The sequence below is a fragment of the Scyliorhinus torazame genome, chromosome 7 (assembly GCF_047496885.1).
Source record: "Scyliorhinus torazame isolate Kashiwa2021f chromosome 7, sScyTor2.1, whole genome shotgun sequence".
Classification (NCBI taxonomy): domain Eukaryota; kingdom Metazoa; phylum Chordata; class Chondrichthyes; order Carcharhiniformes; family Scyliorhinidae; genus Scyliorhinus; species Scyliorhinus torazame.
The window spans coordinates 127,076,458-127,103,996 of record NC_092713.1 but is presented as its reverse complement, the minus strand read 5'-3'; the positions used below and the strand labels follow the sequence as shown (position 1 = coordinate 127,103,996).

At 52.2% G+C, this 27,539-nt stretch overlaps 1 protein-coding gene across 1 annotated transcript in view; it reads left to right on the top strand.

The window, feature by feature from the left end:
* The window catches only part of LOC140426554 (complement factor H-like), a 254,444-nt gene that overhangs the window by 83,004 nt on the left and 143,901 nt on the right, over positions 1 to 27,539 (top strand). The window contains exons 6-7 of the mRNA XM_072511479.1: positions 17,099 to 17,269; positions 26,294 to 26,464. Of these exons, the coding sequence (XP_072367580.1) occupies positions 17,099 to 17,269; positions 26,294 to 26,464 (342 nt within the window). The remainder of the gene's footprint in view (positions 1 to 17,098; positions 17,270 to 26,293; positions 26,465 to 27,539) is intronic.

Here is a 27,539-nt window from a genome sequence, read left to right as displayed (position 1 = left end):
TGATGCCGCTGTCGAGGTGACGGAGAATAGCGATTTGGTGTCCAATTGGCGAGCGCTCGCCGCGACTTAGGCATCGGAACCGATTCTCCACCCAATCGCATTTTCCGAACCCCCTGGTTTCTGTTTGCTGCTGCTTTACCCTTGGTTTGGTTTTCTGTCTACCTGCTTGACTACCAGACCGGAGGAAGGAGGAAGGTGGAAAGGAGAGAAGGCATTTGCTGCCTGGGGAAGAAGGGAGAGGTAGAGGTGAAGCCTTTTCTTCTTTGCTGCTGATAAGCCTCTCTACCTGCCTGTCTGCTTGGAGGGGGCAGGGAGGGGAGGAGAGAGGAGCGGAAGGAGGGAGGGGATCCGCTCGCTGCAAGAAAGGGAGAGGAGGGCTTGGTGCCTGTTCACATCAGCGGTGTTTTCTTTGGGAACTGAGGTCGAGTGGGGCTGAGCTGCCTGTGTTTTGCTGGACCACTTCCGGGCTGAAGACTCTGCTCTGCCCCGCCTTGTCCTCCCATCCAAACAACTAAGGCGGGCATGGATCCTTCGCGGTCTGGGCACTCCTGGGATGAAGTCTTCGCCTCATCTCTGTCCCCCCCACCCAGCACCCAAGGTAGGAGTGGACCCTTCGTGGGCTGTGGAATCACTGGGCCCCCTTGGGCTGAAGACTCTGTCTCGCCTCTGTCCTCCTACCCAGTACCCAAGGTGGGAGTGGAACTGTGTAGAGTTTAGCCTTGCTGGGCCCCACCTAGGCCGAAGCCTCTGCCCCATCCCACCTGAACACCCAAGGTGGAAGTGGAACTCGGAGGACTTGTGTCGCGCTGGGCCCCCTCAGGGCTGAAGACTCTCGCCCACACTTGTCCTCCCAAAGAAAACCTAAGGCAGAAGCGGGAAAGGGCTGACCAGGACTTTGTTGCTAGGCCCCTCCCGGGCTGAAGACTCTACCCCACCCCTTGTCCTCTCGCCTATCGACTGCACTGGGAGGAGTAGCCTTGCCAGCTTACCAGCACCCTCATTCATTGCACCAACAGTTGCAATGCCGCATCCCCCTGTGATCCCTCTTCACCCTCATTCCACATCCCCTCCCCCACTACTTCCCTTCCCCACATCCCATTTACCTTTTCCAGGGGGTGGGGGGGGGGGTGGTGGGGAATACGCAACTCATCTCACCCCCCACCTTTTTCCTTTCATTAACATGGCCAAAGCCACAGCAGAGTGGGCAAAGCAAGTTCCCCAATGGAAATGTCATCTTCGCTGGTGGCGGGGCCCTCCAAGGCCACCTATGCGGGGGTAGGATCTTCCAAAGCCTCCACCCTCCCTGTGGCCCGTCACCATTTTTTTTTTAACCACTCAAGTAAAAGCAGATTAATTAACAGGAAAAACACACAAGAAAGAGCACAATACAAAACAAAAGTACACTTAACTACAACAATGGCTGCACACATATGCTGTATTCTAGAATTAAAGCCATTCCCATCCATTTACATCCCTGAACTCTGAGAAATGTCCTTTGTTCCAAAACTATCATCCTGTGCTGTATAACTCTATGAGATAAATCCAGCAAATAGTTACCACCCACAAGTTATCTTTATGTTTGGGACTCCTTCTTTGGTTCAACTTAGCTTGTCTCTGAGGTGTTCAAATCAGCAACTTCGAGCCGAGAATTCTGCTTTCTGGGAGAATTCTACTTCCTAGCTGGATGTGGCTGTGATCATTTTTTAAAAAATCTTTTTATTCTCCTCATTTTCAACATCTTCATCAAATAAACAACAAAAGAAAAAACAAACAAAAAACAAATAAAATAGCAATCCCCCAAACAAAAACAGCACCCCCCTCAATATGCAGAGCAAAACATCCACCCGTGCATTCCAGGTAAAACATTAACAGTCAATCAGTAAACCATGTAATCAAAAACAGCAATCACCCCAACCCTCCCCTTCCCCCTTAATGTTCAATGGCAACCAATTCTTGAAAGTTCATAATAAACAGTCCCCATGAATTGTCGAACCTTTCCTTCATTCCCCTCAGCTCAAATTTCACCTTCTCGAGACACCCTTCCACAGTCCCGAGCTCCTTAAAGCGATGGCCAAAGGCTCTATCGCTAATGCAAATAGCTGAGGGGACATAGGGCACCTCTGCCTGATCCCCCGGTGCAGAACAAAGTGCCCCAAACTCATGTTGTTTGTGCAGACACTCGCCATCAGTTCCTTATATAATAGCCGTACCCTGTCCCCAAATCTCTGCCAAATCCCAAAACTCTAAAAAACCGCCATCAAATACTCGCAATCTACTCAATCGATCAAATGCCTTTTCTGCTTCTGGCGCAACCACCACCTCCATCTCCATTACCTCAGCCGGTGTCATGATTACATTTAATAACTTCCTAATATTTGAAAATAGCTGCCTTTCTTTCACGAACCCCGTCTGGTCCTCCCCCATCACCTTCGGGAGGCACCCCTCCAACCTAGCTGCCAGTACCCAAACCTCTCACGTTCCACGTACCTATCCTGACCAGGTGTCTCTCACAACTTTGGCCATCTTTCAATTGCCAAGCTGACCATTTCGCTCGATGGGAACCTTCACTCGCCCCCTTCTTCACAGCAGCTTTCTTTTGGTTTTTGGACACCCCCTTCCTTCCTTATGTCTTCCTGCACTTATAATGGTCAGCTTAGCAATTTGAAAAATTGTCCCTGGGACCGGGCATTGAATTAAAAGAAATCAAGCCTCGAGCAGGAGCCACCCATGTGCGACTTCCTCCTACATGCCGCCACCGGACGTCCGCTATTTTGACTGCTCACCTGGCAGTTGGGGGTGAAATTCTATGCCCACTCCACCGTGACCATCGAAGAGTGCCTACGCGCAATGACCAGGGTTGTCAGCCACCCGGTCATTGTGGCCGCCTCAAAGATGTAGGGCAAAGCCTTATTCTTCCTCTGTGCCGAGCAGGCAGTTCGCCTTGTCTTTGAGAAGGGCTGCATGGCAGGCAGGACCCTCTTGAGGTCACTGCCGAAAGGAACATTCTATCAAACTTCCTGCCCTACCTCCCCACGAAGCTCTTATTCCCCCACCTCCAACTATTAGGGGAGGTTAAGCTCCGGCTCGGCACCTCCTTGGTGGTGGTGACAACGCCCCAGCCGGCGACGCCGCCCCCTCTCCCTCCAGTAACCCAAAACCTGGCCCCCGTTGAGGCCCAGCAGCTGGCGCCTGCCACCACCTTGGCTGCTGGTGTGGAGGGTAGGGAGCCTCCGTGTGACCAAAGGCCACCTAAAAAGGCGAAAAAGAAGACAGCACGGAGGTCAGGCTGAAAGACGCCTGCCCCGGTCCCACCCCAAGACCCAGGCCCTTGGACACCAGCTCGGTGCCATTCGGCCACCTCACCCCACCGTCACCCAACAACTTCCTTGGCCCATCGATGTCCCGTCGTCAGGTACTGGACCCAGTGACGCTACTATGCGGACCCCAGAGAGTGACGGCAGGGAGGCGCCGCACCCAAGCCGGAGGGCACCTTGCCCCAGTCACAACCCCGAGATCTGAGCGTCGAGAAAGGGGGTGGACAATGCCTCAGCATGTGGCCCCACCCCCCTCAGATGGCACCATTCAAAGAGAGAGGGGAGAGAGACATAGTTTCCACCAGCCCAATCGGGGCTGGATGTCGCCTAAATACATCTTCCTTGACGTAGCACCCAGCCCCAGCATGAAAAAGGCCAAAAATGGCAAAATGACCCCTGAGCTGCCGCTGCTCCCCTCCCCAAAGTGGGACGATCTGGGGCCAGCTGTGGATGGAGCCTCCAAGGGCTCGTTCCACCTGGTGCAATTCTGCACCCCAGATTCGTTAATTTTCTCGATGCCGGGGGCAGCAGCAATCCCATATGTTTTATTTTTGGGTCTTGGATAGATGGTGGTGAAGGAGGCCTCCCACCCCCTCCTTCCCAAGCAATGTCAGACTGCCCAGTCACAATCCCAGAGTTGTTTCCGGGCTTGTTACCAGAACCTTCCAGTGGCCCGGCGTTGGGGGGGGGGGGGGGGGGGGGGTGGAGGAGGGGTCGGAGCCACCACCAACCAAGAGCCCCAGGAGGGGTCGGTGAGGAAATAGCCTGTCGATGATCTTAGTGGGGGCTTGAGACAGGCCCAGGGCTTGTCAGTGGGCCTGTGCCGTCTGCCACTCAAGACAGGGCCAGGACTAGTCGGTGGGCCTGTGCCATCTGCCACATTCCATGTGGTGGAGCACTTGGGCCCGGACGGTGACCACCCGGAGGACAGCCAGCTGCTTGGTGGCAGGCATAGAGGAGGAACTAAAAGCCCTCTGCAGCGAGGCAGAGGGCTCCCTCATGCCTGGCACCGAGTCGCCCTTAATTCTCTCAGGGGAACTCCGGGCCTTTCTCAACAACCACCAAGACTGTATGCGGTAGTCCATGACAATTGGTCAGATTTTGCACTGCTCATAAGGTCCACCCGTGCCAGTGCCAAAGAGGCTTGAGAGGTGGGCCAAGACCAGGAAGAGCAGTGCCAAGTTGTTGACTTCCTCGCTGGGCTCCTGAGGAAGTGGAGGGGCAAACACTTCTCTGCCCCATCCGAGCACTAAATTGGTGATGGTAAAGGTAGCACACTATCGCTGACGTGGAGGTGGCCATAGCCAGCCTCAGTATCAATGGCAGCAGGGACACGCACCGTAGATTCCAAACCTTCTCTGTTCTCAGGGATAGGATGTATGCGGTGTGCTTCCTGCAAGAGATCCACACCATCCCGAAAGACAAAGCCATGTGGCTCCTGGAGTGGGCCGTGTGCTCCCCATACCACAATCTATTAAAAGTTATGGGTCAGGTGAACTCCATGATACACTTTGGGATTCTCTAAACCCTGACCCATAACAATTGGGGGCTCGTCCGGGATAAAAGTCTATCTGTTGGATTGGCTTAGTGAACTTAAAGACAGTGAAGGGTCAGCATATTGTGGTTGCTTTTAAGGTGTGGTAGTCTAGTTTAAGTGAGGATTGTGTTGTGGACAATGGCTCTTTCAGAGGCTCTGAGGTTTTTTGGGGTGGAGACGGTCACACGCAGTATCTTACAGACAGAGACTAAAAGCAGACTGTTAGATTTGGCAAAAACATTGCAGTTAACATAACCTGACAAAATGCGAAAAGATGAGGTAATTATGGCAGTGGCTAAGCATTTAGAGTTGCCTGAGATACAGTTTGACTCATAGGAAATGGCAAAAATTCAGTTACAACTTAAACAAACCGAACATGAGAAAGAATTAAATCAGCTTGAATACGAAAGAGATAGAGAGGAAAAAGAAAGAGAAAGGGAGATACACATCAGGCAAGAAGATGAAGAGAGAGACTTTGAACTTCAGAAAATGGCCATGAAACATGACAGTAAGTTAAAATTGGCAGTCATAAAGGGAAACGTACAGTTGGATGATAGTGATGAGGATAGTGAGAAAGAGCATCTAAGTCGAAGGCGTAGTGGGGATCTATTTAAATATGTCCAAGCATTGCCAAGGTTTGACGAGAAGGAGGTAGAAGCCTTTTTCATTTCATTTGAGAAGGTGGCTAAACAAATGAAATGGCCACAGGACATGTGGGTATTACTGATTCAAACAAAGCTGGTATGTAGGGCGAGTGAAGTGTTTGCATCACTACTGGAGGTGGCATCTGGGACATATAAGGAGGTGAAAAAAAATCCATCTTAGGTGCATATGAAGTGCCTGAAGCCAACAGACAAACGTTTAGAAATTTAAGGAAAGAATTTGGTCAAACATACATGGAGTTTGAAAGAATCAACAGAGTAATTTTGATAGATGGATAAGGGCTTTGAAAATAGACCAAACATATGAAGGTCTCAGAGAAATTATACTTTTGGAGGAGTTTAAAAATTCAATTCCTGATGTAGTAAGAACTCATGTGGAAGAACAGAGGGTTAGAACTGTGAGGTTAGCAGCAGAAATGGCAGATGATTATGAATTAGTTCATAAATCAAAGCTTGGTTTCTGACATTAGTTTCAGCCTGTGAGGGATAGAAACTGGGGACATGAGAAATACTCAAGTGGTAATGGTAAAGATGGTCTGATGGGAGATAATAAGGAGAGTGTACCTCAGATTAAAAAAGAAATCCAGGAGGGTGGAAAAGAAATGAAAAGTTTCAAATGTTTTCACTGTAATAAACTAGGCCATGTAAAGTCACAGTTTTGGTGGTTGAAGAAAAGCACTGGGAAGGCTGAGGTGGTAAAACAGGATAAGACAGTGGGGTTTGTTAAAGTGGTAAAGGAAAGCCCAAGTGAAGCAAAGGAGGTGTAAAAGATTGTACAGCCTGATCAAGAGGTGACGATAAGAAGGTGCCAGCTGTCTTTAAGGAATTTACTTGTTTGGGTAAGGTTTACTCATGTGTATCAGGAGGAGCAGGTAAAGAAGTCACAATTTTAATAGATACAGGAGCTAGTCAGTCTTTAATAGTAAGAGATGAGGAGTTATGTAGTTTGGGAAGAATGTTGCCAGAAAGGGTGGTAATATGTGGAATTCAGGGTGAGAGGAGTAGTGTTCCATTATATAAGGTAAGGTTGGAAAGTCCAATGAAGAGTGGTGAAGTGGTAGTAGGAGTAATAGAGAAACTACCTTGTCCAGGAATACAGTTTATACTGGATACATAGAACATAGAACATAGAAAATACAGCACAGAACAGGCCCTTCGGCCCACGATGTTGTGCCGAACCTTTGTCCTAGATTAATCGTAGATTATCATTGAATTTACAGTGCAGAAGGAGGCCATTCGGCCCATTGAGTCTGCAGCGGCTCTTGGAAAGAGCACCCTACCCAAAGTCAACACCTCCACCCAACACTAAGGGCAATTTTGGACACTAAGGGCAATTTATCATGGCCAATCCACCTAACCTGCACATCTTTGGACTGTGGGAGGAAACCGGAGCACCCGGAGGAAACCCACGCAGACACGGGGAGGATGTGCAGACTCCGCACAGACAGTGACCCAAGCCGGAATCGAACCTGGGACCCTGGAGCTGTGAAGCAATTGTGCTATCCACAATGCTACCGTGCTGCCCTTAAGAACAAATAAATCTACACTATATCATTTAACCGTAATCCATGTACCTATCCAATAGCTGCTTGAAGGTCCCTAATGTTTCCGACTCAACTACTTCCGCAGGCAATGCATTCCATGCCCCCACTACTCTCTGGGTAAAGAACCTACCTCTGACATCCCCTCCTATATCTTCCACCATTCACCTTAAATTTATGTCCCCTTGTAATGGTTTGTTCCACCCGGAAGCTTTTCTAACACCGCATGTAGATTGTCCGACCAGAGGAGAGGCAACATTGGATTTGGTACTTGGTAATGAACCAGGGCAAGTGATAGATTTGTTAGTGGGGGAGCATTTTGGAGATAGTGACCACAATTCTGTGACTTTCACTTTAGTAATGGAGAAGGATAGGTGCTTGCAACAGGGCAAGGTTTACAATTGGGGGAAGGGTAAATACGATGTTGTCAGACAAGAATTGAAGTGCATAAGTTGGGAACATCGGCTGTCAGGGAAGGACACAAGTGAAATGTAGAACTTGTTCAAGGAACAGGTACTACGTGTCCTTGATATGTATGTCCCTGTCAGGCAGGGAAGAGATGGTCGAGTGAGGGAACCATGGTTGACAAGAGAGGTTGAATGTCTTGTTAAGAGGAAAAAGGAGACTTATGTAAGGCTGAGGAAACAAGGTTCAGACAGGGCGTTGGAGGGATACAAAATAGCCAGGAGGGAACTGAAGAAAGGGATTAGGAGAGCTAAGCGAGGGCATGAAATGTCTTTGGCTAGGATCAAGGAAAACCCCAAGGCCTTTTACACATATGTGAGAAATATGAGAATGACTAGAGCGAGGGTAGGTCCGATCAAGGACAGTTGCGGGAGATTGTGTATTGAGTTTGAAGAGATAGGAGAGGTCTTGAACAAGTACTTTTCTTCTGTATTTACAAATGAGAGGGGCCATATTGTTGGAAAGGACAGTGTGAAACAGACTGGTAAGCTCGAGGAAATACTTGTTCGGAAGGAAGATGTGTTGGGCATTTTGAAAAACTTGAGGATAGACAAGTCCCCCGGGCCTGACGGGATATAGCCAAGGATTCTATGGGAAGCAAGAGATGAAATTGCAGAGCCGTTGGCAATGATCTTTTCCTCCTCACTGTCAACAGGGATGGTACCAGGGGATTGGAGAGTGGCAAATGTCGTGCCCCTGTTCAAAAAAGGGACGAGGGATAACCCTGGGAATTACAGGCCAGTTAGTCTTACTTCAGTGGTAGGCAAAGTAATGGAAAGGGTACTGAAGGATAGGATTTCTGAGCATCTGGAAAGACACTGCTTGATTAGGGATAGTCAGCACGGATTTGTGAGGGGTAGGTCTTGCCTTACAAGTCTTATTGAATTCTTTGAGGAGGTGACCAAGCATGTGGATGAAGGTAAAGCTGTGCATGTAGTGTACATGGATTTTAGTAAGGCATTTGATAAGGTTCCCATGGTAGGCTTCTGCAGAAAGTAAGGAGGCATGGGATAGTGGGAAATTTAGCCAGTTGGATAACGAACTGGCTAACCGATAGAAGTCAGAGAGTGGTGGCGGATGGCAAATATTCAGCCTGGATCCCAGTTACCAGTGGCGTACCACAGGGATCAGTTCTGGGTCCTTGATAGAGGTTTATAAGATGATCAGGGGAATAGATAGAGTAGACAGTCAGAGACTTTTTCCCCGGGTGGAACAAACCATTACAAGGGGACATAAATTTAAGGTGAACGGTGGAAGATATAGGGGGGATGTCAGAGGTAGGTTCTTTACCCAGAGAGTAGTGGGAGCATGGAATGCACTGCCGTGGAAGTAGTTGAGTCGGAAACATTAGGGACCTTCAAGCAGCTATTGGATAGGTACATGGATTATGGTAAAATGATTTAGTGTAGATTTATTTGTTCTTAAGGGCAGCACGGTAGCATTGTGGATAGCACAATTGCTTCACAGCTCCAGGGTCCCAGGTTCGACTCCGGCTTGGGTCACTGTCTGTGCAGAGTCTGCACATCCACCCCGTGTGTGCGTGGGTTTCCTCTGGGTGCTCCGGTTTCCTCCCACAGTTCAAAGATGTGCAGGTTAGGTGGTTGGCCATGATAAATTGCCCTTAGTGTCCAAAATTGCCCTCAGTGTTGGGTGGAGGTGTTGACCTTGGGTAGGGTGCTCTTTCCAAGAGCTGGTGCAGACTCAGCGGGCCGATTGACCTCCTTCTGCACTGTAAATTCAATGATAATCTATGATTAATCTAGGACAAAGCTTCGGCACAACATCGTGGGCCGAAGGGCCTGTTCTGTGCTGTTTTTTTCTATGTTCTATGTTCTAAGTAGTATTGCCTGTAGGGTAGAGAAAGGAGGTGTTGTGAGTTGCACATGAGGTACCAGTGGGAGGTCATTTGGGAATAAGGAAAACTCAAGCTAAAATCCAAAAACATTTTTATTGGCCTGGACTACATAAAGATGTAGTTAAATTTTGTCAATCATGTCACACATGTCAAGTGATAGGGAAACCTCAAGCAGTGATGAAACCAGCACCCTTAATACCCATTCTAGCATTTGAGGAACTTTTTATAAGGGTCCTAATTGATTGCGTAGGACCACTTCCGAAAACAACAAGTTGGAATCAATATCTTTTGACGATAATGGTTGTGTCTACTAGGTTTCCAGAGGGCATTCCATTACGTAATATTACAGCTAAAATGATTGTGGAGGAGTTACTTAAATTCTTTCCTAGATATGGACTACCCACAGAAATACAATCGGATCAAGGATCCATTTTTACCTCGAGGTTATTCAAAGAAGTAATGGATAGCTTAGGAATAAAAGAATTTAAATCAACTGCGTACCAACCAGAATTGCAGGGAGCGTTAGAAAGGTGGCATCAGACCTTAAAGACAATGTTGAGGGCTTATTATCAAGATTATCCAGAGGATTGGGATAAAGGAATTCCATTCGTACTGTTTGCAATTAGGGATGCACCTAATGAGTCAACCAAATTTAGTCCTTTTGAACAAATCTTTGGTCATGCAGTAAGAGGACCACTTAAATTGATTAAGAAAAAATTGGTGAGTGAGAAATCGGAAATTACATTATTGGATTACATGTCAAATTTTAGGGAACGATTAAATAGAACAGGTGAATTGGCTCGACAACATTTGAAAGTTGCACAAAATGTGATGAAACGAGTCACGGACAAGAAATCCAAAGTTCGTAGTTTTGCCAGTGGGGATAAAGTTTTAGTGTTGTTACCAGTGGTAGGTGAGCCTTTAAAAGCTAGGTTTTGTGAACCTTATCAGATTGAAAGGAAATTAAGTGAGGAGAATTATGTGGTAAAAACACCAGATAGATGGAAGACTCACCGAGTGTGTCATGTGAATATGCTTCAAAGGTACTTTGAAGGGGAAGGAGAGAAAAAGGAGGAGGTTATAATGATTCTAACTCAAAGTGACGAACCAAATCCAGATGACTGTGAATTTGACATACCTCAAATTAAATTGGAAAATGAAGATTTTCTTACAAATTGGGATAAATTGTTGAGTTATCTTCCAGAGGAAAAACAAACTGACCTGAACGAGTTATTGATATCACGTGGGCAAGTTTGTAGAGATAAATTGGGAAGTACTAAAATGGCTATACATGATGTAAATGTGGGAAATGCTGTTCCAATCAAACAACATCCATACAGACTTAACCCTTTAAAATTGGCACAGGTTAACAAAGAGATTGAGAGTATGCTTAAAAATGGCATAATTGAAGTGGGTTGCAGCCAATGGAGCTCACCCAAAGTGATGGTACCAAAACCAGATGGTACCCAACGGTTATGTGTGGATTATAGAAAGGTTAATGCAGTTACAAGAACGGACTCTTATCCAATGTTTGGAGGATTGCATTGAGAAAGTGGGACAATCAGCTTTTATTTCCAAATTGGATTTACTTAAAGGTTACTGGCAGGTACCTTCATCTGAAAGGTAAAAGGAGATTTCAGCTTTTGTGACTCCAGATGGTATATACCAATTCAAAGTTATGCCATTTGGCATGAAAAACGCACCAGCCACATTTAAACGATTACCTAACAAAGTTGTTTCAGGATTACCCAATTGTGCGATCTGGTAATTTTCAGCCAGACATGGAAAGAAAATTTAAAACATCCGATGGAGTTATTAAATCGACTTCAGGAGACGGGTTTGGTGATAAACCTAGCCAAAAGTGAATTTGGAAAAGCCCAAGTCACTTTCCTTAAGAAGGTTTTCGATACCTTCAAGACAAAGGGAAATAATGCGATTTCTTGGCATCAGTGGATTTGATCGAACATTTGTGCAAATGTTTTGTCGCGTGATTGCTCCACTGGTGGACTTGCTTAAGAAACATCGAAAATTTCAATGGACAGCAGACTTTCAACTGGCATTTGACTGCCTGAAAGCTGTGATAACCAATGCTCCCGTGTTGGAGAATTACAAGGCACTCTGTGATCAGATTGAACTAAAGTATCTGACTTTAAAGAGAAATGCTGAGGCATAGAGAAATGGACAGATCGTGCAGAGACCTTCTTGTTCAAAGAGACTGTCAAACATGAAGGATTTCAGTTGGAGGAAGAAGAACAAAAAAAAATGGACTATTATTATACCTGTTTGCGTGTTTTGTTTTTTGCAACGATAAAGTATATTTACTGTATGCATTTCTTAAAGGATGGTGAAAAGGTGAAAAATGAAACCATCTTGAAGTTGATGGGGTTTTTTTTTCTTGGGGGGAGGTGGCATGAGAATGTCGCTTTAAGAAACGTTTGGCTGGTCATGTTACTGCAGTGATGTCAGAGTCTGCTGAGCTCTAGTTCTGCTTTTTAGTTTCACTTTAAGAAATAGCTTGGGTGTGTCTGTCTTTTTGGTTTCGTTTTTCAATGTGTTACAGCTGAAGTCAGCCAAAGCAGCTGTATTGTTGAGCTCTCTGCCATGAAGGACTATCTCTTAATCATTTGGTGAATTCAGAATTATTAATGTTTTCAGTATTGAATGTAAACTCGGATGTGCGTCTATTTAAAGGTTGGTTAAGACTTTTGGGTGTAAAAGGACAGCATACAGGTTACTTAGTGTTGTATTCTTTGAAGGTTATCTTTGAATTAATGGTTGCTAAGATATTCACTGTTTGTTTTAAAAAGGTTAACTTGAGTTCATAGAATAAACATTGTTTTGCTTTAAAAAATAACTTTTCCATTTCTGAAGTACCACACTTGTACAGTGAACCGTGTGCTCCCCATACCACAATCTAGTAAAAGTTGTGGGTCAGGTGAACGCCATGATACACTTTGGGATTCTCTAAACCCTGACCCATAACAGTCTGCTGCCAAAGAAAGGGGATCTCCGCCAATAGGTGACATGCATGTTGCCTTGCGCTAACCGGGTGATCCGAGAGCACCATTCATCAACAGGAAGGGGTTCTACCCCCTGAACATCCAACTTGTGTGCGACCATGTGTGTGCATGCTTCCCAGCGAGTGTGCATGCCAGCTACATTCTGGGGCAGGCGGAGATCCTTGGCATCTCTGAGGGACTCTCAAGAGTGACCAGGTGGCTCTTGGGGGATAAGAGGTACCCACTTAGGACATAGAGTCATAGTTCACAGAGGTTTACAGCATGAGAGCAGGCCCTTTTGCCCAACTTGTCTATGCTGCCCAGTTTTTAACACTAAGCTAGTCCCAATTGCCTGCATTTGGCTCATATCTCTCTGTACCCAGCATTCCCATATAACTGTCTAAATACTTTTTAAAAGACAAAATTGTACCAGCCTCTACTACTGCCTCTGGCAGCTCGCTCCAGACACTCATCACCCTCTGTGAATAAATTGCCCCTCAGGACACTTTTGTATCTCTCCCCTCTCACCTTAAACCTATGCCCTCTAGTTTTAGACTCCACTACCTTTGGGAAAAGATGTTGACTATCTACTATGCCCCTCATGATTTTGTAGACCTCTATAAGATCACCCCTAAGCCTCCTACGCTCCAGGGAAAAACGTCCCAGTCTATCCAGCTTCTCCTTATAACTCAAACCATCAAGTCCCAGTAGCATCCTAGTAAATCTTTTCAGCACTCTTTCTAGTTTAATAATATCCTGGCTGATGGCACCAGTACAGAGGCCAGTGCCCAATGTGGAGACCCGATATAACGAGGCCTATGTAGCCATCCGGTCTGTCATTGGAGTGGTGCATCGGACTGCTGAAAAATGTGGTAACGATGCCTCGACCGCTCGTGTGGTGCACTGCATTGCACCCTCCCCATAGTGTCACCCGGTTTGTGGTGGTCTGCCCTGCACGCCACAACCTGGCATAGCAGTGCGGTGACATGTTGGAGATGGAGGAGGAGAAGGAACATGCAGCCACCTCCGAGGAGGAGAGCGGGGCGGATCAGGACCAGGAAGGGCTAAAGAGCTAAAAGATGAGCCTGGGGAGGACCCAGGGGACCAACTGGCAGATGGAGGACAGGCAACAGCAGCGAGGGTCCTGCATGCCCGGAGGACCAGGGAGGTCCTCTTCTCATAGGAATTAGCTTTGTCTGTCATTTCAACCCCCTCTCCTCTTTCCATCCACCATCTCCCCTCATGATATCATGAGTCTTCGGGCATATGGTGTTATAATGGTTTACAAGTACACCCTGGGGATCACCTTGGGACGGAGGGGCAGCTGGATTGAATCCCGGATCCCCCTGCATCATCTGGCTCTGCCAGCCCTGGCAGCTCCCCAATGTCCGCACCATGGTGACAATGCCACTCGCGATTTTCCTCCATGACCAGGCCATGCTCCGCAGCGCCCCAGCTAGGTCCACCTGAGACTGGGACACGGCCCCCAGTGTCTGCCACCTGGAGGGGCTGGCACCATCCAATGGCAATTCTGTGGGAGAAAGCTCATGTCACCAGTCAGAGAGAAGGATCTTCATGCTGGCATGAACAACTCACATGTGTCAGGTCACCTGGCAGGGGGGGGGGGGGCTCCGATGGTCCTCACCTCTGCGGTGCTGTTCGATCTCGATGTCCCTCACTCGAGCAAAATCCGCCTCCGGGCTACCAGGGAGGCAAAGGCCAAAAGTCGGCCTCTTCTGACACATCAATATCGCCAGAACCCCTTCAGTTTCAGATGTGCCCAAAACATGTTGACATGGTTCACGGACGTCCTCGCGCACCATCCACACCTGTCCTCTACCCCCTCAAAGAACTTGCTCATCCTGGCCACTATCATATGCGCATGACAAGGCAGCATTCACCCTCCTCAGAGCCTCCTCCCACAACCCAGCCTCCATTCCCCCCACCCCCAGTTCCTCCTCCCATTTCCACTTGACGTCTCCTACAAAGGCTCCCTCCCAGTCCATTAACTCCTTGTAAATCTCAAACACCTTTCCCTCCCCAATCCCTCCTTCGACACCACTTTATCCTGTAATCCCAGTGGTGGCAGATCAGGAAAGGACGGCACCTGCTTCCTCACATAGTCCCGTTTCTGTAAGTATCAGAACCCGTTCCCAGTGGGCAGTTCATATTCCTCCTCCAATTCCTCTAAACTTGAAAATCTGCCCCCCACAAACAGGTCCCGAAACTGCTCAATCCCTGCCTATCGCCACTTGTGAAACCATGCATCCAGCCCCCCCCCCCCCCCCCCCCCCCCCCCGGTGCAAGTCTATGATTACCGCAAATGGGTGCCCATACCGAGGCACCTTCTAACCTTAGATGCTGCTGCCACTGTCCGTACACCCACAGGGCTGCCACGACCACAGGACTTGTGGAGTACTTGGCTGGCGAGAATGGCAGCGGCACCGTCAACAATGCTCCCAGACTCGTACCCCTGCAAGAGACCGCCTTCATCCAGCCCCACGCGATACCTCCCCGACTACCCACTTCCCTACCTTAGCAATATTCGCTGCCCAATAATAATTCATTATATTTGGCAAGGCCAGTCCGCCCTCTTCCCCCCCCCCCCTCCCCCACTCCCCTGCTCCAACAACACCTTCTTTACCCTTGTTTTTTCCCCCGCTCACACAAATCTAGAGATCAAAGCATTAACTTTTCTAAAGAATGATTTTGGGACGAAGATCAGGAAGTTCTGAAAGACAAATCAGAGCCTTGCCAGCACCATCATTTTCCCTGTCTGCACCCACCCCACCAGTGATAGCGGCAACACATATCATCTCTTGAATTCCCCACTCATCTGTTCCACCAACTGCGCCAGATTCAACTTGTGATGCTCTTCCCATCCCTGCACCACCTGGATGCCAAAATATCTGAAGCTCGTCCCCACCACCTTAAACGGCAGTTCACCCTACCTCCTCTCCTGCCCCCTGGCCTTGATCGGGAAGACCTCATTCTTCCCCATGTTTAGTTTATATTGGGAAAACTGGCCAAATTTCTCTAAAATACTCATAATTCCCCTGATGCCTCCCAGTGGGTCCGAGATATAAAGCAACAGGTCATCCGCATATAATGAAACCCTGTGCTCGACCTCCCCCAGCACAATCCCTCTCCAACTCCTTGATGCTCTAAACGCCATTGCCAATGGCTCTATTGCCAAGGCAAAAAGCAACAGGGAGAGTGGACACCCCTGCCTTGTCCCATAGTGTAGCCCAAAGTACCCCGAGCTCACCTGATTCGTCCATATGCTCGCGACCAGCACCCGATACAACAATCGGGCCCAGTCTACAAACCCCTGCCCGAACCCGAGTCATCCCAACACTTCCCACAAGTTCTCCCATTCCATCGAACACCTTCTCTGCATCCATTGCAACTGCCACCTCCACATCCTGTCTCTCCGGGGGCATCATTATCACATTTAGTAATCTCCTGACGTTCGACAACAGTTGTCTCCCCTTTAAGAACCCCGTCTGATCTTCCCCTATCACCCACCGCCACACAGTCCTCAATTCACGAGGCCAAGATCTTTGCCAACAATCTGGCATTCACATTTAGCAACGATATTGGACGATAGGACCCACACTGCTTTGGATCTTTATCCTTCTTTAATATTAGGGATATGGACGTCTGTGATAATGTAGGGGGGAGCTGCCCCCAGATCCCCAGCAAATTTGTTATAAAATTCTGCAGGAAACCCATCCGGATTTTCCACACACAGCCCTGTCCCAGCATAATATTCTTTAAACTTTCGGCACGATTCTCCCAAAAGGGAACAAAGTCCTTAGTGAGCATGTTTAGTCATGTCCTTCACAGCACAAAGTGCCGAGAAACACATGGCTATTCAACGTGATGCGCATTGAATAAGTGGCCTGAGCAGGGAATGTGTGCGCACATAGACCCGTTTTGTATAGTGGGGAGATCCGCTTGCCGAAACTCCCCAGTGTAGCGAGAAATTGGGATGCCGTTTAAAAATGGCATCCCCTGCCCCCAACGCACTGTGGGAAGCTATGGGAGGTGCCCAGCTGGGAGTGCCACCTGGGCACCTTGGCTGACACCCAAGTGGCACTGCCAAGGTACCCAGGTGCACCAGCAGTGCCAGGGCATCACCCTGCCCCAAGGGCATGCAGCTGAGGGGAGGGCCTCTGATCCTCTGGGAGACCCACACGAGTTGAGTTCCATCTGATCTCCGTTTGTGGGGACCAGTGCTGAACGGCACTCACCCGAGGTCTCTGAGGCGAAGGGGTTGAATCCCAAATCCTCAGGTATCTGCACATTATGTGCCTCGCTCTAATATTAAGATTTGCCAAAAAGTGATCCTGACCATTGTGGGCGGGATTTACAGTACAACTTCTCACAAGATCACGTTGGACCTCACAAGGCGTGGATGGCCTGGTAGATCTCAGGACAGGGTTTCCCGGCTTTCATTGGCCATGCTACATGGCGAGCTGCTTTTCGGGGGCAGCGTGGCGATTGGAACGCGCCCCTTGTCTTAGATATTTTGTGTCGACATCATCTCAGAATTGCTGTTTCAGTGTAGTAATTACTAATTGGATAAATTTAATAAATTCAGAATTGAGATAAACTGGTATTTGCTTTTGGTAGAGAGCAAAGATTACATTTAACAGTTTTAAAATATGTCTTATTCGTTCAAAATCTTGAACAAACGCTTTCAGTAATTTTCCCTTTCAGAATTGGTATGTTCGAAGCCAACAATACCACATGGACAGTTGTTGAGCGACAAAGAAGTTTTCAAATATTCTGAACAACTAAAATATAAATGCAAACGTAATTATAGACCTGAAAACATTCAACACACGGCATGCAATAAATTTGGATGGATTCCACAGCCAACTTGCACACGTAAGCAGATTAATTTATGTCATAATTAATTGTTTCAATTTAGCCAAGATTCTTTTGGACTGTCCATCATATCTTGCCTGTGACTTTACTTTTTTTTTAAATGTTATTCCTGTCTCAAAGTTACAACGCCAATGTGCAGAGTGGACAAGGCAAGCCTTTTATCCATTTCCTTGCTTCAAAATTCAAATTGAATCAAATTCATGGTTCCCACAAAAGGGACTTTCCTCTGACCCGATTCGCACTCTTATTGTACCATGATCTAGAAGAAACATTTATTCTGTTTTACTTTTTCATTTTTTATTTTTTAAATATTTTTATTGAGGCATTTATAAATATATACACAAAACACAGAAAAAGAGAACAAACAGGAAGTCTCATAACCAATAAATAATACCCCACCACCCGACCCTCCCTGCCGTTCCCCTCCACCCATTCTGCCACCCCCATTTTTACCCCCTATAAACACTGCTGACATCTTAACTATCTTTGAAGAAGTCAATAAATGGCTTCCACATCTGGGCAAACCACCGATCCTCTCAAGGCAAACTTTATTCTTTTCCAGCTTGAGGAATTCCGCGAGGTCGCTCACCAACATACCCGGTTTCAGCGACCTTGGACGGGATTCTCCGACCCCCCCCGCTGGGTCGGAGAATTTCCAGGGACCGGCGTGAATCCCGCCCCCGCCAGCCTCCCAGTTCTCCGACCCCCCAAAAGTCGCTGAAGTGTGAATCGCGCCGCCCGCCTGGGAGAATGGCGGGGACTAGCGCGACGCTATGGACCCCGGGACTGCCTGAATTCTCCCGGCCCGATGGGCCAAAGCCCAGCCGACGTGACCACGGGTCACGCCGGCGTAAATTGAACCACCTATTTAGCGGCGTCAACCAGTGCTGATGGTTAACGCCGGACAGCGCAAAGGTAGGTCACGGCGTGGGGTGGCCACAGGAGAAGTGACGGCATGGCCGCAGTCTGTGTGTGGGGGTGGGGGGGTGGGGGGCGTGAGGAAGGGGGGTGGGTGGGTGGAGGCGGGGAGTGGAGGGGGAGGAGGGGGATAGAGGGGGGATGGAGGGGGGTGAGGGGGCAAGTGCCGGGGAGGGGGCGAATGCCGGGGAGGGGGAGAGGGCGAGTGCCAGGGAGGGGTGAAAGGACGACTGTCGGGGAGTGGTGAGAGGGCGAGTGCTGGGGATGGGGCGGGTGCCGGAGTGAGGGGGCGAGTGCCAGGGAGGGGGCGAGTGCCTGGGTGAGGGGGCGAGTGCCGGGGAGGGGGCGAGTGCCTGGGTGAGGGGGCGAGTGCCGGGGAGGGGGCGAGTGCCGGGGTGAGGGGGCGAGTGCTGGGGTGAGGGGGTGAGTGCCAGGGAGGGGGCGAGTGCCGGGGTGAGGGGGCGAGTGCCGGGGAGGGGGGAGAGGGCGAGTGCTGGGGAGGGGTGAGAGGGCGAGTGCCGGGGTGAGGGGGCGAGTGCCGGGGAGGGGGCGAGTGCCGGGGTGAGGCTGCGAGTGCCGGGGAGGAGGGAGAGGGCGAGTGCCGGCGAGGGGGGAGAGGGCGAGTGCTGGGGAGGGGTGAGAAGGCGAGTGCCTGGGAGGGGGTGAGTGCCGGGGTAATGGGGCGAGTGCCGGGGTGAGGGGGTGAGTGCCAGGGAGGGGGCGAGTGCCGGGGTGAGGGGGCGAGTGCCGGGGAGGGGGGAGAGGGCGAGTGCTGGGGAGGGGTGAGAGGGCGAGTGCCGGGGTGAGGGGGGCGAGTGCCGGGGAGGGGGCGAGTGCCGGGGTGAGGCTGCGAGTGCCGGGGAGGAGGGAGAGGGCGAGTGCCGGCGAGGGGGGAGAGGGCGAGTGCTGGGGAGGGGTGAGAAGGCGAGTGCCTGGGAGGGGGGTGAGTGCCGGGGTAATGGGGCGAGTGCCGGGGTGAGGGGGCGAGTGCCGGGGTGAGGGGGCGAGTGTCGGGGAGGGGGTGAGTGCCGGGGTGAGAGGGCGAGTGCCGGGGAGGGGGCGAGTGCCGGGGTGAGAGGGCGAGTGCCAGAGTGAGCGGGCGAGTGCCGGGGAGGGGGGAGAGGGCGAGTGCCGGGGAGGGGGTGATAGGGCGAGTGCCGGGGAGGGGGGCAGAGGGCGAGTGCCAGGGTGAGAGGGCTAGTGCCGGGGAGGGGGCGAGTGCCGAGGTGAGGTGGCGAGTGCCGGGGAGGGGGGCAAGTGCCGGGGTATGGGGAGAGGGTGAGTGCCGGGGAGGGGGGGAGAGGGTGAGTGCCGGGGAGGGGGGGAGAGGGCAAGTGCCGGGGAGGGGGAGAGGGCTAGTGCCGGGATGAGAGAGCTAGTACCGGGGAGGGGGCGAGTGCCGAGGTGAGGAGGCGAGTGCCGGGGAGGGGGGCGAGAGCCTGGGTGTGGGGAGAGGGTGAATGCCGGGGAGGGGGGAGAGGGCGAGTGCCAGGGAGGTGTGAGAGGGCTAGTGCCGGGGAGGGGCGAGGGCCGGGGTGAGGGGGCGAGTGCCGGGGAGGGGGGCGAGTGCCGGGGTGTGGGAAGAGGTTGAGTGCCGGGGAGGAGGGGAGAGGGCGAGTGCCAGGGAGGTGTGAGAGGGCTAGTGCCGGGGAGGGGCGAGGGCCGGGGTGAGCGGGCGAGTGCCGGGGAGGGGGGCGAGTGCCGGGGTGTGGGGAGAGGGTGAGTGCCGGGGTGTGGGGAGAGGGTGAGTGCCGGGGTGTGGGGAGAGGGTGAGTGCCGGGGAGGGGGGGAGAGGGCGAGTGCCGGGATGAGAGAGCTAGTGCCGGGGAGGGGGCGTGTGCCGAGGTGAGGTGGCGAGTGCCGGGGAGGGGGGCAAGTGCCGGGGTATGGGGAGAGGGTGAGTGCCGGGGAGGGGGGGAGAGGGTGAGTGCGGGGGATGGGGAGAGAGGGCAAGTGCCGGGGAGGGGGAAAGGGCGAATGCCGGGATGAGAGAGCTAGTACCGGGGAGGGGGCGAGTGCCGAGGTGAGGAGGCGAGTGCCGGGGAGGGGGGCGAGAGCCTGGGTGTGGGGAGAGGGTGAGTACCGGGGAGGGGGGCGAGGGCGAGTGCCAGGGAGGTGTGAGAGGGCTAGTGCCGGGGAGGGGCGAGGGCCGGGGTGAGGGGGCGAATGCCGGGGAGGGGGGCGAGTGCCGGGGTGTGGGAAGAGGTTGAGTGCCGGGGAGGAGGGGAGAGGGCGAGTGCCAGGGAGGTGTGAGAGGGCTAGTGCCGGGGAGGGGTGAGTGCCGGGGTGAGGGGGCGAGTGCCGGGAGGGGGGCGAGTGCCGGGGTGTGGGGATAGGGTGAGTGCCGGGGTGTGGGGAGAGTGTGAGTGCCGGGGTGTGGGGAGAGGGTGAGTGCCGGGGAGGGGGGGAGAGGGCGAGTGCCGGGATGAGAGAGCTAGTACCGGGGAGGGGGCGAGTGCCGTGGTGAGGCAGCGAGTGCCGGGGAGGGGGTGAGGGCGAGTGCCGGAAAGGGGGGAGAGGGCGAGTGCTGGGAAGGGGGGAGAGGGCGAGTGCCGGGATGAGAGAGCTAGTACCGGGGAGGGGGCGAGTACCGAGGTGAGGAGGCGAGTGCCGGGGAGGGGGGCGAGAGCCTGGGTGTGGGGAGAGGGTGAGTGCCGGGGAGGGGGGAGAGAGCGAGTGCCAGGGAGGTGTGAGAGGGCTAGTGCCGGGGAGGGGCGAGGGCCAGGGTGAGGGGGCGAGTGCCGGGGAGGGGGGCGAGTGCCGGGATGTGGGAAGAGGTTGAGTGCCGGGGAGGAGGGGAGAGGGCGAGTGCCAGGGAGGTGTGAGAGGGCTAGTGCCGGGGAGGGGCGAGGGCCGGGGTGAGGGGGCGAGTGCCGGGAGGGGGGCGAGTGCCGGGGTGTGGGGAGAGGGTGAGTGCCGGGGTGTGGGGAGAGGGTGAGTGCCGGGGAGGCGTGAGAGGGCTAGTGCCGGGGAGGGGCGAGGGCCAGAGTGAGGGGGCGAGTGCCGGGGAGGGGGCGAGTGCCGGGGTGAGGGGGCGAGTGCCGGGGAGGGGGGAGAGGGCGTGTGCTGGGGAGGGGTGAGTGGGCGAGTGCCGGGGAGGGGGCAGGTGCCGGGGTGAGGGGGCGAGTGCCGGGGAGGAGGGAGAGGTCGAGTGCCGGGGAGGGGGGAGAGGGCGAGTGCTGGGGAGGGGGTGAGTGCCGGGGTGAGGGGGCGAGTGCCGGGGTGAGGCGGCGAGTGCCGGGGAGGAGGGAGAGGGCGAGTGCCGGGGAGGGGGGAGAGGGCGAGTGCTGGGGAGGGGTGAGAAGGCGAGTGCCTGGGAGGGGGTGAGTGCCGGGGTGGGGGGGGCGAGTGCCGGGGAGGGGGCGAGTGCCGGTGTGAGGCGGCGAGTGCCGGGGAGGGGGGAGAGGGCGTGTGCTGGGGAGGGGTGAGTGGGCGAGTGCCGGGGAGGGGGCGAGTGCCGGGGTGAGGGGGCGAGTGCCGGGGAGGAGGGAGATGGCGAGTGCCGGGGAGGGGGGAGAGGGCGAGTGCTGGGGAGGGGTGAGAAGGCGAGTACCTGGGAGGGGGTGAGTGCCGGGGTGGGGGGGCGAGTGCCGGGGAGGGGGCAAGTGCCGGGGTGAGGCGGCGAGTGCCGGAGTGAGTGGGCGAGTGCCGGGGAGGGGGGAGAGAGCGAGTGCCGGGGAGGGGGGAGAGGGCGAGTGCCGGGGAGGGGGGCGAGGGCGAATGCCAGCGAGGGGGGAGAGGGCGAGTGCCGGGGAGGAGGCGAGTGCCGGGGTGAGTGGGCGAGTGCCGGAGTGAGCGGGCGAGTGCCGGGGAGGAGGCGAGTGCCGGGGTGAGTGGGCGAGTGCCGGAGTGAGCGGGCTAGTGCCGGGGAGGGGGACGAGGGCGAATGCCAGCGAGGGGGGAGAGGGTGAGTGCCGGGGAGGGGGAGAGAGGGCAAGTGCCGGGGAGGGGGAGAGGGTGAGTGCCGGGATGAGAGAGCTAGTACCGGGGAGAGGGCGAGTGCCGAGGAGGGGGGCGAGAGCCTGGGTGTGGGGAGAGGGTGAGTGCCGGGGAGGGGGAGAGAGGGCAAGTGCCGGGGAGGGGGAGAGGGCGAGTGCCGGGATGAGAGAGCTAGTACCGGAGAGGGGGCGAGTGCCGAGGTGAGGAGGCGAGTGCCGAGGAGGGGGGCGAGAACCTGGATGTTGGGAGAGGGTGAGTGCCGGGGAGGGGGAGAGAGGGCAAGTGCCGGGGAGGGGGAGAGGGCGAGTGCCGGAATGAGAGAGCTAGTACCGGGGAGGGGGCGAGTGCCGAGGTGAGGAGGCGAGTGCCGGGAAGGGGGGCGAGAGCCTGGGTGTGGGGAGAGGGTGAGTGCCGGGGAGGGGGGAGAGGGCGAGTGCCAGGGAGGTGTGAGAGGGCGAGTGCTGGGATATGGGGGAGGGGGGATATGGAGGAGGATGTGGGGAGGGGGGAATATGGGATAGGGGGATATGGGGAGGGAGGATATGGGTGATATTGAGAACGGAATATAGGGGAAGGGGGACAGGCCGTGGGGGGTCCCACTTGTTGTGCACCCCCGACCACTGCATTTGGCAACCTCCCGGTCCTCGGGTCCACCTGCCAGTTCCAGGGCCCTCTCCTCATGAACGGTGAGTGGTCTCTCATCAGCTGGGCCCCCTCCGGTCCTCTCACGCTGCCTGCTGTTGTGTGCGTGCTTCTCCTGTGGGGGGCGGGCGGGTGGGTGGCAGGAATAAAGGGCAACAGTGTTAGGCAGGGATATACATGCAGGCCAGCGGTTGTGCGTAGATTGGCAGAGGAGTGCAGGACCTTAGGGTTAGGGTTAGGGTAAGGGTTAGGGTTAGTTGCATCTGGGGGTGTGCCGCACATCGGGGGGGGGGCTACTCACCCTGGCTGCCCTGACAAGGTCATTCACCTTCTTATGGCACTGGGCACCTGTCCTTGGTGTTACAGTTACAGCGCTGACGGCCTCTGCCACCTCCCTCCACAGGCGGCGGCTGAGGCATGGGCAACCCTGCGTCCGTGTCTGGGGTACAGGGCCCCCCTCCTCTGCTCTACTGAATCCAGGAGCACCTCGATGTCGCGCTCCAGGAACCTCGGAGCTGCACGGCGGGCGGCCATCTTGTCGGGTCTCTGGGGGAGGGACGGCACCTTTTGTGCTGTGACGCTGCGCGTCCACGGCGGGTGACGCCATCGCGAATGGCGTCACATCGTTACATGCCCATTCGGGGCCGGAGACCTTGCGTCGTTTGGGGGGCCCGACACCGGAGTGATGTGCGCCGTTTTTGGCGCCGGGTTACGGCCATCGCGCTGATTAACGGAAAATCCCGCCACTTGTGTCCCTCCAGTCCAACAAGGTCCATCTTCGGGCTACCAGGGAGGTAAAGGCCAAGGCCTAGGCCTTTCTCGCCCCCTGGACTCCCTGGTCTTCAAACACTCCGAAAATCACCACTTCTGGACTCGGTACAACCTTCACCTTCAATACCTCAGACATCACGTCAGCGAACCCCTGCCAGAATCCCTCCAGCTTCGGACAAGCCCTAAACATATGGACATGGTTTGCGGGGCACCCGGCGTACCATCCACACCTCTCCTCCACCCCCCCAAAGAACCTGCTCATTCTGACCATCGTCATATGCGCCCGATGGACTACTTTGAATTGAATAAGGCTAAGCCTAGCACATGAAGAGGATGCGTTCACTCTCTTCAGAGCCTCCTCCCATATCCCAGCCTCCACCTCCTTCCCCAGCTCTTATTCCCACTTCCATTTAACTTCTCCCATTGGGAATCCCTCCCAGTCCATTAATTCCTTATAAATCGCCTGTACCCTACCCTTGCCAACTCCTATTTCTGGCACCACCTTGTCCTGCAGTCCCGGAGGTGGCATGTCGGGAAAGGATGGCACCTGCTTCCAAACATAATCCTGTATCTGTAAGTACCGGAACTCATTCCTGCTGGGCTGCTTATACTCCTCTCCCAATCTTCCAATTCCTCTAGACTCGAGAAGCTGCCCCCCCACAAATAGGTCCTCCAACCCTCAATCTCCACCTGCCACCACCATCGGAACCCCGCGTCCAACATCCCCCCCCTCCCCCGAGCAAATCTATGATGCCTACAGATCGGTGCCCAAACGGTGGCACCCTCCAACCTCATATGCTGCACCCACTGTCCCCACACCCTCAGGGCCGCCACCATTATTTGGCTTGTGGAGTACCTGGCTGGTGAGAACGGCAGAGGTTCCGTCAACAATGCTCCTAAACTAATGTCCATCCAGTCCCACATCGATCCCTCCCCCATTACCCAGTTCCTTACCATGGTTGTATTTGATGCCCAGTATTAGTTCATGAACTTTGGCAAGGCCAGCCCGCCCCCCAGAAACCTTTATTCCTAAACTACACCTAGATGTGACTTTGAACCTACCTTCCTGTTACCCTGGTTGTAGCCACCACCCCGCCACTATTTGACTTCTGCAATGTAATTTTTAAAAAAGAGTGAATTAACTTAATGCCAATATTATCTCAAGAGTTGGCACTTTTCTGTGCCTCCATCAGTTGCTGGTGTTGGCCTTGTCAAGTAATAAAGTCACTTCAAAAGACTAAATTTGCAGGAAAATACTGTTTTGGAACATGAGACACTTTAGGGTCTCTTCCCATATCTCATGTCACTATCTCATTTGAATATACAATGCATCTCCCAGGGATGCCTTGCCGTGCAGTGAGTAGCACCCTGACCTTTGAGAAAAAAGCCCCTGGTTCAAGTCCCACTCCAGGACTTGATAGCCAAATAAGGGACGTTTGCAACATGGGCAAACAGATTGAGTTTCAACCCTGAAAATCCTCTCAATACATGGCAATGGTGGGCGGTAAGTGTGAGAGAGTTTCCAGTGAAATGCCTCTAATTCATCGCTTCCAACTACAATGTGTGTGTAGCCACAGCAGATTGGCTGGGTGGATCAAATTGATGCTAAATAGATCCCCATTCTGGCTGGGTGGATTTGGGATCAGTCTCCTTGCCCTATCCCTGATGAACGCCATCATGCTATGGGTTGTGTTATGATATGTAGACAGACATGTAACTAAAGGACTAAGTAATACAACATGCTACCAGGAGTAGCAATATAATACAACAGGTTGGACGGTGATTCCTATCATTTGACTCATAGCAGCACATAGCAACAAGCAAACTCTGCATTCCATTGACGTAAAAGCAGGAAGTAACCGTCCCCTCGCCCTGTCAGTGACAGGCTGCATTTCCCACCATTCAATGTCGGGAACCACACTGTAATAAATTAACATCTCATTAATCTGGCCCATACACCAGAATCTTAGCCCCACGTCAAATATTGCATCCATGGTGGCGCGATGTCAGAATGGCATGAAGCACGACTGGTCTCAGAAGGCATGCACCTGGTGAGCAGTAATTGCAAAGGAACTTGAAAGTGAGCACAGTGCTCGGGGGAGGAAGAGGATTATGTAAAGGGGTATCAGGGTAATGCCAGGAGGCCGGGAGGTGCTAGGGGTACACCTGGGTGAAGATTTCCTGGCTGAGTGCTGGGATGGCCTTTAAAAATGGCACCCAGATAATCAAAGTGCTGAGTTGATGGCAGGGTGGGCAAATCTGAGGATGCCTGCCAGCAATAGGACTTGAAACCTCTGCCTGCCTGCCTGCCTTTTCTTCAAAGCCCCCCACTATAAGCCTGAAAAAGCTGCCATTGCTGTCAGCCGCCTCAACGCCACTTTTACTGCCTGACATTGGCCTTCACTGATGTCAGAGAAATCTCACCCAAGTCTCCAATTTTGGTATGAATTCTCTGCAATTAACTCAACTCCTGGTACATCACTTCTAATTTAATTTGATTCAATGCAAAAAATACCACGCTTATTTGTAAGTTTCTTGATCATTCAAATATTATGACTACTGGTAATTTTAATTTTAATATTAGGTTATTGAAAGCAATTATCTGACACATTTTGTTCCATCAACTGAGGAAATGGAGATATCCTCATCTTTCGATCCTTCAAAATAATTGGAATTTTATGAATTTCTATGAGTAGCAATTGTGGCGTTATTACTAGTAATCACTGTGCCAAAACCCATCTTTGTATTTTTCAGCAATAGTATGTCATGTTCCACGAATAGAACATAGTCAACTCCTAACTAGCAAGTGGATGTATGGCCATGGCGAAGAACTGAAATACTTTTGTGATAAAAATTACAGACCTGCGCACACAGGTACAGTCCGGTGTCAAGCATCTGGATGGATCCCAAATCCAAGCTGTGTAGGTAATTGATTTTTGCTTTCTAATTGGCTCACAATACATTGAAATCATTACAGATACTTCTGCCTATTAATGTTCATGAGAAACATTACATTATAAAAAGAATGCGTCCTTTACATGTATACTTCATTGGATGAATCTTTCAAACATAAATACATTCCATGATTTCCTGTATAGAAAATGTTATAGAATTATTCAAATCATATGGTTTAATGCAATATGCTGAAGAAGGCGCCAACAATACCAATGTTAACTGTTGCCTTGGAGATGCCCTTTTTAATCACAATGCTGCACTCCGCGTATTGGGTAGCATGGGCTGAGCACATATTAAGAATATAATAAATAACAATAGGACTTAGCTATTCAGCCCTTTGAACCTGCTTTCCCATTCAATAAGATCATGGCTGATCTTCCTCAATTTCACCTTCCCCACATCCCCTTGAATTTATTAGTATACAAAAATGTATTGATCTCTGTTGAATATACCCAAAAACTTGGCAGATACATTTCTTTGGGGCAGAGAATTTCAAACATTCACAAGCGTTTGAGTGAATACATTTTCTTTGCCACAGTCCTAAACAGCTGACCACTTATTATGAGAATGTGCTCACCAGTTGTAAGCTCCCCAGTCAGGGGATACCTCCTCCCAGTGAGCTGTTAGCAATATGTGCAGCTGCATGGCTGCCTTGCCAGCTGCGGCTATGGTGTTCCCTGCCGTCTGCCCAGACACCACAGCCCACCTCATGGGCAGCCCCACTACTCCCCACGGTCCTGGCAGAAACCTCCCGGCCAGCGGCATAGTTGTCAGAAACTCAACACCCAAGAAACTCAACACTATCCAGGACAAAGGAGCCTGTTTTGATTTGCATCCCAAGTCTACCTTAAACATTCAATTCCTCCACCACCTATGCACACTGGCAGCAATGTTTACCATGTATAAAAAACACTGCAGCAACTCACCAAGGCTCTTTTGACAGCACCTTCCAAACCTATGAACTCTATGTGACATTATGTAGAATGTCGAGAATATAATGGGCTAATGTACTATCATAATTGACCACTAGATGGACCTAGTTGCT